Below are 10,007 nucleotides of genomic sequence, written 5' to 3'. Positions count from 1 at the left end.
TAATAAATGTTTATTCGGTTCTTATTTTATAAACCAAAATCAATCCGAAATCCAAAATAATAATTCGGTTTTGTTGAAAACCAATCAAAAAATTCGAATATTTGAACCAAATAGTCTAATCCAAATAGTCCAATTAGACAATTCGGTTTTATCCAAATAGTGAACAGCCCTAACTTTGATGTAACACTCCTTCTAGCTTATGTGGCATGAAAAAATTTGACGTGGCAACATGCTAAGCATCTACCACTCCCTTACACCCCATTCCCGAGTTCAACTTAACGAGAGAAAGGAAAGGAAATGAATGGAAATGAGAAGAAAATAGAAGAGATTGATGTTCCCGAGTTTCATTAAAGGAGGGAAGTGGAGGAAAATGGGAGGATCACTTTCCCTCCTAACTTTGGTTCCGATTTGGGAGGATTTGGAAACAAAGAACAAAATGATTCATTTTCCTTCCACTTCTCTTCAACTAGGGAACACGAAATAAAATTTTGTTTTCTTTTCATTTCTCTTCTTTTCTCTGGTGACTTTCTTTTCTTTTCTCTTCTTTTCTTTTGTTAAACTCAAGAACGAGGCGTTAGGCCTAAGCAAAAAACTCTCACCCCGCTCCCGAGTTGTAGCAAAGAAAAGAAGAGAAAAGAAAAGAAAGTAAGGAGAGAAAAGAAGAGAAAATAAAGGAAAACAAAATTTTTATTTGTGCTCCCGAGTTGGAGAGAAATGGGAGGAAAGTTAAACATTTTGTTATTTCTTTTCAAATCCTCCCAAATCGGAAGGAAAGTTAGGAAAGAAAGTTTTCCTTCCATTTCCTTCCACTTCCTTCCTTTAATGAAATTCGGGAGCACCAATCTCTCTTACTTTCCTCTCATTTACACCCATTTCCTTTCTTTTCTCTCTTTAAGTTGAACTCCCGAGCGGGGTGTAAGATTGGTGGTGTAGAATGTAGATGGTGTACAGTCGCCGTAACCACGTAGGAAAATGCCAAGAAATAATGACCATTGACCGCTCATGACCGGTAACTTCAACACACACAACGCCCTCTGTTTCAAAATTTTAAAAGGGGTAAAATTTTAACTCCTCCCCCCTAGTCTTCCTCTTCACCAAATCTCCACTTCTCTACTTCCAGATTCTCTTTAGGGCATAGAAAACAAACAGTATAACTGTGGAATCGAACACTTGTTTTCTCTGCTCTCCCTGTTCGACTTGGGGTTTCGATAGAGAAGTTAAGCGTTGTTGAAATCAAGATAGTTTACTTGACATTTTAGGGTTTTTTTTACCCTTTCTTCTCGTGGAATTTTGAAACAAGGGAATGATGGTTGATGAGAAGGAAACAGGAAATGGTCATTGTTCTGATTTGAATTGCAGTATTAGAATAAAAACTGAAGGAACAGATAATGACGAGGGTGCGGTGTTGCTTGATGGTGGTAGCGGCGGTGTTAGTGTTGGCGAAGAAACCTCTGCAGAGAGGTCAAGAATAATGTACAAGAGGAAAAAACGCAGAAAGCTGAGCAGTCCAGATGAAAAGACGATGATTGAATTCAGTGATAAGGTACTAAAATAGTAAAAATGGTTTTGTTCTTCGAAATTGTTTATCTCACTGTGCCTTTGTTAATGGTGGATTTTGTGGATATTGTTATGCAAAGGCAATTGTTTAAAGTTGTGAACCTTTTTGCTAATTACTTCGAAAAAGAATCTTGTATATATTAGTTAATAATGTGTTATGTACTTGTATCGACCATGACAAAACAATATTTGGGGTTTCTTTTAGCTTCTCCCTTTGTTCAAAAGTTGTAGATTGAATTTTGGGTCCTGTTTTTTTTTTTCCTCATTAAGTGTTGCTTGGATAAAAGAAGTTTTAATCTTTTTGTGTTCCCTCCTATATCCACCTGAACTGTGAACCATTGAACCTGGTTTGTTGTAGATAAAGGTTGGTGATGGTAGTGCTTATGATCATGATATTCCCATATTGAGTTTTGATGCATCTCCTAATGGGCCAGACAAATGTTCTATCAGACACTGTAGAAAGACTGTCTTACAGAAGATGCATCAGTCACATAAGGAACATGAAAATGATGTTGGGGAATGCACCAGACAGATGAGTTTTGATGCATCTCCTAATGGGCCAGAAAGTGGATGTACTCCTGCAGTTAAGGTAAACTACTTTCTCAAGAATTTTGTATTATCTAATTGATTTCTGCGGTATGATTCTTACTTTCTCAATCCCACATTTGGTGGCAAATAAGTAAAGAACTGAATTCAGAAAGTTACTTGATTGATGGGTTTCAACATTCCATCCTAAAACCCATGAAATTTAATTCCCAGCCTCTCCATCCGATCACGGATTCCATTCCATTTCCTGGGAACTAAACATGTGAAAGAATTCAATTCCTTAAAATTTCCAATTCCTTTGACAGACAGATTCTAGTGAGCTTTTGTTAAATGCCTTTTTCGTTCACTTAGATTCATACAAGTTGTGTCTTAATCTTCTGCAGGAATCTCTTCATAATGTTGAAAGAAGTGACAACCAAACACATGGTTCTGCTAAAGAACTTCCTCTTGCCATATCTGGTAGATTATTAAATCAGCCTGAAGGCCCTACAATCTCCAAGTTGTATGAACTTGCATTCTCTGACATTCTAATGTCAGAAAAATTCTCTGAATTACGTGGCTTACTTCTCAAGAATTTTGGTGTTGTCGATGTTAACCAAATTCTGGACCTTGATGCTATAAAAATGAAGATTAAGAATGGAGCTTATGAAAGTTCCCCAATGCTTTACCATAACGATATCCGGCAGGTATTTCTTTTTCCCAAAATTTGACTTTCATTATTCAAATATTTGATATTTTCCCAGTGGCTTATATGTTGAATCACAACAGTTTGCATGCATATAAAGCTGTAACACCACAAAGTCCTATTAGCAATAGTCAAATTGGCATCGAGTTACAGATATTATATTTTATTTTATACCAGCGAGCTAGGAACACTAGACAGCACAGTGGATAATTTTCTAAACAAATACTACATTTTTAGGTGTTTGTCCTAACTTAAGCCAAATACATAGATACTCTGAATTTCCAGGATTTGCTATTTTATTCAAGCGATTTACTTTTGTAACCTTTGTACTTGCAATTCCTTGACATTTGTTGTCTAGTTTTAGACCTGAATTAAACCTTTTGATGTGGCATCTAAAAGAAAAGGAAATAAATTAAGAGCCAAGATGACCATCACACATTATTGGGAGTAAATTACAAATCTGTTCCTTATGCTTTACTCAAAAATCAAAAATACGTGTTTGTTCTATTTTTATGCAATCTTCCCAAAGTTGTCCTTAAGTTTGTATTTCGTTGCAGATTTAATCCCTATAACAACGGAATTTTAGTCTAAAAAGAAATAAATTTGGACCAAACTTGCAATTTTGAGTAAAGACAAGGGACCAAATCCACAATGAAACGCAAACTCAGGGATGATTACAGAAAGATCTCAAAAAATGTATCAAACTTGCAATTTTGGCTAAAGCATAGGGACCAAATTTGTAATCATAAGATTTCTTGGGATTAATCTCATGCAAATATGTGAACAAATTCAGTTGATCTTTCATCTTTGTGATATCACTCATTTTGGGTATTCATTATCTGAGTAGTTTATACCATTTCTGCCCTTTATTTTGTGGGCCACATTTTGTTTCTGTATCCCTTAATACATATTCCTTTCTTATCATAACATACAAAAGGTGCTTTCTTCATGTATCCCTTAGTTAAGTGTTGGTTTCTGTTGCAGCCCATGGTCATTGGCCCTTTACATACTCCATTTAAGTCCTGTTTTTTATTAAGTATAAAGTACTGTTAGATAATGTGTTGTATGGATAAATGATGTTTTAGAAATATTTGAGAAAATTCAGTGCAAGTTTGGGTAAATGGAAAGAAAAAATAAACGAGTTACAATTTCTAAAAAAGTTGGGATTTAATGTGGTAAGTTGTACTTTAGGAGTTGGATCATGATTAGGCATATCATAGATGCAGTAGCAAATCTTTGTGATGAGGTTGCTCATGGATGTGATAGACCATCACCATCTTCAGACTTCAATTGATTGTTGAAATTGGATTTTTCTAATTTTACTCATTTGAGTGGTGTTAGTGAGTGGGTTAACATAACATACCTGGGTTTTGTTGAGCATCTACTATGGTGAACTCTGTTTCTTGGAAGCTGTTTGATATTTCAGAATTGTGTGTCACTGATGATTTTTTCATGAACTATTTTTGTTTTTGTATTAAATATAAAATCAATTTTCTCTGCATTTTTATGTGGGGTGAAATGCGCAGGCATATTATATGCAATTGATGTTTCACTTTTCTTCTAAGTTGTAAATCATGCGTTTAAGTAAAAAAATGCAATATTTTACCAATAACTGGTTGAAACTTGGCTGCATAAATTGGTAAGAAATGAAACATTGTTGCATAAATCGGTTAAAAGTGAAACAAGCATTTAATGTTGCATATTTTGGTACTAAGTGCTCCATACATAATTCATATAAAAAACCACTTTGTTGCTATATTCATGATGGGGAACCAAGTAGTTCACTCAATCCCTTAGATGTTATTCTGAGAGTGTGGTAGGGGCTAATTTCAAGGCAAGATATCAAGTATCAAACTATCTTACTACTTTTGTTTGTTGTAACTTGTAAGAAGCACAAATTCAGGAGTATTTAGGGTTTTGATGGGTAATGTTGAAGGGTTCCAGATTGCAAGGCTTGACTTATAAGAATAGTAGTCCAAAGAAGTGGTGTGATATAACCAAAATTGTAATTGTATATATGGAGATTGGAGCAGTATTTTATTTATCATCTTGAAGGAAGGAATATAGTAGCAACAGAGTTAGATATTTTTATGTTTTAACTTAAAGTTTTCACGAATTTTGATTGATAGGTATGGACAAAGCTTCAACAGGTTGGCAATGAAATAGTGACACTTGCAAACACTCTTTCTGATAAATCCCGGGCTCACTATGAACAGGTACTGATATCACAATTCACTGACTGTACAAGTTTTCTATGGCTATATTCGTCACCGGCCCACACATTTGAAATTGCAACATTTGTGAGGTCAGAGCCAAACACAAACACTGTACAAGTACAACTAAGGCCGTTCTGTCTTGTCGTGTCGTGTTGTCTCCAGTCTAACAAAACAGTTGTTAGTTACACAACACAACAGAACAGAACAAGACGGCCTTGTTCTCTGTTTATAACTAGATTGGATTGGGATTGCAATATTTTGTCCAAAAAAATAAGGATTTTGCATGTGTGCAAGTGTAAAAGACTCGAAAATAGCCATAAACAAACTCAATCTTGTATTTTGATGTCATGTCTTTGTCTGTACATCAACAGCAGTTTGCGAGGAAACCAAAGTCAAACTGCCATGGATGTGGAGGAGCAGCAGACCCCCAAAACTGTTTAGTTTGTGATTCGTGTGAAGAAATATACCACGTCTCGTGTACCGATCTCGTGGGTCCGGAAATGCCCCCTAAAACATGGTATTGTGGCCGCTGCGTCTCGAATGGAATCGGATCGCCTCACGATAACTGCATAGTTTGCCAGAAGCTAAAATCCACCATGGCTTCCGCTTCTGCTTCCGCTTCCGCTTCACGTGTCAGAACATTTAACACAAACACAAACGGTGAAGTGGGTCAAGGCTTCAAGACTTGTTTCATTTGCAAATGCGAGGTGAAGCCTGGGGACAATTTCCGGACATGCGGACATTCGTTGTGTGCTCACAAGCTGTATCACTACAATTGCCTAACAAGAAAGCAGTTGGGGGTGTGTGGTCCGTGTTGGTACTGCCCCTCGTGTCTTTGCCGGAGCTGCATGATAGACAAAGACGATCATCAGATTGTTCTTTGCGACGGCTGCGATCAGGCGTATCATATCTACTGTATGAACCCACAGCTTTCTTGTGTCCCCGAGGGGAAGTGGTATTGTGGGAAATGTGATCGGGATTTGAAGCGGATACAGACCATGAAAATTTTGTATGAGAATATGCGAATCAAGGTCAAAGTGGAGGAACCCGATTCCGGTGGACTTGAGATGCTTGTAACCGCGGCTAAAACGCTAAGTCATCAAGAAGACACACCCTTACCCTTCCTTGCCCATACCAATGGAATACAAATACAAAATGGACACCCTTTTTGAACATACATCACATCACATCACATCATGCATGTTTCATGTACGTACAACTTGTTTTTGTTAATTTCTATTTTCTAGACTAGAACTTGAGACTTTCGACTTTCTTTATGTTTACTTTTTGTTAAGTTGTGGCTCACAACTTTAACTTTTGGTGTCATAATACTTAAGACGAACAACCTATACTACTCATTTTTCTGCTCTCTAATTCGACTTCTTGGAAATTGGAACATCAATAATGTTTTATCGCTCCTACTTGTTTCTCTTTTCCTCAAAGAAAGAGGCTTTGTTTAGTTTACACCTTGACTATCCAAAACATATTTTACATTTTTGTACAAGATATGTAATGTCAATTTATTTTACATATTTTACATTTAAGAATATTTTATTTTACATAGTTACACGTTGACTCTCCAAAACATATTTTACATTTAAGACTAAAATAGATTGTTTTTCAAAACAATTTATTGGCTTTTTGAATAAACAATAAATCAAAAAGTGTTTGGCAAACTTAAAAGTGTTTTTGAAAATAACTTTTTAATACCTTCTTAAATGAATAAATGAGTTTTTAAGAAGTAACTTATTCATGACTTTTTGAAACAATTTATGTATTTCTGCGTAAAATGTTTATACTGCCATTATGAACTCTCTTATTTTTCCATGGCATTTTTAGTTATTTTACAATTACAAAGTTTTTTTTCACAACAATTTATGTATTTTTGCGCCACATGTTTAAGATTTTCTTTTAGCTATCCCTATAGATGGACTTGGCTAAAATATGTCTCCCGTGGAGTATCGTACTATCCTCAAAATCGAATCATGATCCCAATATTCTCAGCTGACGAGATATGTCCGGTGTGATGCAAAACATGTTTGGACTCTTTTGGGAGCATGCAGTTTGTAACGCCCCGACTCTCAGGTATAAACTTTACAGCTTTAATTCCATTTTGAAAGGTCTACTCGATGAGTTGGATGCCCTGACTCGTCAAGTAGGAACAAATTTGGCCGCGTGTCTTAAGTGACCAACTCGACGAGTTGGAGGATACAACTCGACGAGTTAGAGCTGCAGGATGAAACCCTAATTTCCAGGGTTTTGCACCCTATTTAAAGGGTCATTAGCCTCCCTTACAGACCCCCCTTGAGCTTAGAAACCCTAAATCGTGTTTACTCTCCATATTTGTATGTTTTTAAGCTTGGAAGGTGGATCTTGGTGAGAAGAGCTTGAAGTTCAAGAAGCTTGGAACAAGGAGGAGTTGTAGATCCGGGCTCTACTCCATCTTAGCATCACATTGAAGGTAACAAGTCGTTACCTTGGCTCTCCCTTAGCTAGATCTCTTCATTCATGAGTTTAGAGCCCTTTTTAGTGTATTGTGGTGGTATTTCCGGATTTGGGGCAAGATCTGAGGTTGCAACTTTAGATCTGGACTCCTTTAGCCCCTTATTGTCATAAAGTTTCAGTCTTTGTCAAACTATGGCCTTCTCTTTGCCTAAAGCTTCTCCTTTAGCTTAGTTTTGGCTCTTAAGACCTTGCATGCACGTAAAGTTTGCAACTTTACGTGATAACTAGGCCCTAGGAGGCTAGATCTACCAATTGGAGCTTTGGAGTGGCTCAAAATGACAAGAAATGGACTGTATGAACTCGACGAGTCGGATAAGCTGACTCGACGAGTTGGGAAGGGTTTTCCCATTGTTTGGTTTCTGCATGGAATCAACGAGTCAGTAAGAGGACTCGACGAGTCAGTTAGGGTTTTCCCCGACTTCTGGACACGCATGGACTAGACGAGTTGGTCGGAAACTCGGCGAGTCAGTGAGGGATTTATGACTTTCTGAGTTCTTAAGGAACTCGACGAGTTGCTAGCTGCACTCGACGAGTTGGGTCAACATGGACTGTTGATTTTGACCGTTGACTTTGACTTGGACCAATGGTTGACCAGTTGACCTATGGGGGTATTTTGGTAATTTGGGAATTTATGGAAGTGAGTCATCGGTGGATGTAGGTGTTAGATCTGGAGCTGCATTTGGTGGAGTGACTTTATCGATTCGAGCTACTTGTGAGGTGAGTTATCCTCACTATATCAATAGGGTTTAAGGCACCAATGTCGGCCCTTATCGGATTTGTATCCGGGTTTATTGCATGATATGCTTATTGATTTACATCCTGGTAGTTAAGAGGGTGATATGCTTAGTGACCTGGTTAGGTCGGTATCCTGGTATATAGGATGATGTTATGTTAGTGACCGGTTAGGTCTGTATCCTGGTTATAGGATGTTGCTATGATTGATGATCTGTTAGATCGGTTTGACTGTTATATATGCTAGCGTATGATATTATATGCACATGTTTATTTGATTGGGGGTTGGGTTAAGGCGGTCATGCTTTGTGTTGAAGGCCAACATACCCAGGGCGGTCCGGATAGACTACAGGCCCAGGAGGGCATGTTAGTCAGACCGAAGGCCCGACGAGCGGTCCGGATAGGCTGTAGGCCCTGCGAGGCGGTCCAGACGTGCCGAAGGCTCTGAGAGCGGTCCAGATAGGCTGAAGGCCTGCGAGGCGGTCCAGTCAGGCTGAAGGCTTATTATGCGTGCTGTTTTATGGCGTTGGTATTTTGGGGGTAACTCACTAAGCGTTCGAGCTTACATTTATCGATTATTGTTTCAGGTACTTCTGATGATCGCGGGAAGGCGAAGGCGTGATCGTACAACTCCTCATATTTCATGATTTTATGATTTGATTCTGGGATACTCTGATATTATACTATTTTGAAAACAATTTTTGTAATAATCATGGGTTTTGAAATGTTTTTAAAACTTCAAATTTGGCATGATTTTTATGAGGGTTACAAGTTGGTATCAGAGCCTTGGTTTGAGTGAATTGGAGGAAACACTCGTGTGTCTCCAGTCTCAAACTGAGGACAAGGTTTTAAAACGATTTTCTTAAAATGTTTTCAAAATAATAAAGGAGAATGCAAGTTTACGATCAGCCGTAGCTCGCGGATAGACCCCAAAATACCTTACGAATTATTTGATTTATGTGATATGTTAGAACAACATGGTAGTACTAGGCTAGGGATCTTCAAGGATTGCATGATAAAATTGCCTGATTGTATGATGCCTGGTAGCCTAGGGTTTTCCTTATATGAAATTGACATCAGTAATGTAGTTGCTTAGTGTATGAATTACGGCTGCACATAATTAAGATCTTATAGCCTGGGAATGTTTGGTTTGGCCTTATTTCCTATTCTTGTTTGATGAAGGGCTTAGGGTAGGATCAGGTATTCGAAAGTCTATAGGGTCCAGCGTTATATATGGCTAGCATACACGAGTGATGCAGGGTTGGTGGAAATTTCATGGATGGGTTGTTTGGGATGAGTCCGCCGGTTATGAGACATTTGGCCTTCCTCTAGGAGTGAGGATTGAGCGCATGCCATGCTTATGTATAGTTTTAGGGCGTTGTGATGATACTTGAGACAAATATGGGTAGGTGTGGAAGGTAGTATGGGCCCGTACTACTGAAAGCACATGACCCATACGCGTAGCAAGGAAGTCACAACTCCTAGGGTTTTGTTGGGAGTTGGTTCCCGGATTGTTATGTGGAATATCTGATATCTTTCTGGTATATTTTCAGCATGGTGGTTACTCGACGATTTGTGACTGGATCCGGATCAGGATCAGGAGATGACGGACAGGAGGCACCGACAGTGCCCGAGACTATCGGCCAGATGAGGCCAGACGAGATGGAGGCCAGGATCTGGGAGATCCTGCATGATAAGGTTGCTGCTATGTTTCGGGCTCAGTTGTCGGAGATGTTTGGGTCAATTGACCGTTATGGTGGAGTATT

General features: G+C 38.3%; 1 protein-coding gene across 3 annotated transcripts; it reads left to right on the top strand.

Moving 5' to 3' along the window:
• Positions 1–1,036: 1,036 nt before the first annotated feature.
• Positions 1,037–8,923, top strand: LOC145108708 (RING/FYVE/PHD-type zinc finger family protein). 3 transcript variants are annotated; one of them, XR_013708504.1, is made up of 9 exons: positions 1,038–1,543; positions 1,916–2,146; positions 2,487–2,789; positions 4,918–5,004; positions 5,376–6,213; positions 6,932–7,089; positions 7,363–7,465; positions 8,168–8,226; positions 8,829–8,923. XR_013708504.1 is itself a non-coding variant. In XM_079045783.1 (5 exons), the coding sequence occupies exons 1-5, from the start codon at positions 1,304–1,306 to the stop codon at positions 6,174–6,176; spliced, it is 1,659 nt and encodes a 552-aa protein (XP_078901909.1). In that variant the 5' UTR covers positions 1,037–1,303; the 3' UTR covers positions 6,177–6,378. The 3 variants fall into 3 exon arrangements, 2 of the variants coding, with proteins under 2 accessions (XP_078901909.1, XP_078901908.1); XM_079045783.1 differs by lacking the exons at positions 6,932–7,089; positions 7,363–7,465; positions 8,168–8,226; positions 8,829–8,923 and having other exon boundaries at positions 1,037–1,543; positions 5,379–6,378; XM_079045782.1 differs by lacking the exons at positions 6,932–7,089; positions 7,363–7,465; positions 8,168–8,226; positions 8,829–8,923 and having other exon boundaries at positions 5,376–6,378.
• The last annotated feature ends 1,084 nt before the right edge of the window (positions 8,924–10,007 follow it).

Source organism: Lactuca virosa, chromosome 4 (assembly GCF_052849685.1).
Source record: "Lactuca virosa cultivar CGN04683 chromosome 4, Lactuca_virosa_CGN04683_v6, whole genome shotgun sequence".
Taxonomy (NCBI): Eukaryota; Viridiplantae; Streptophyta; class Magnoliopsida; order Asterales; family Asteraceae; genus Lactuca; species Lactuca virosa.
This window is presented reverse-complemented; position numbering and strand designations above follow the sequence as displayed.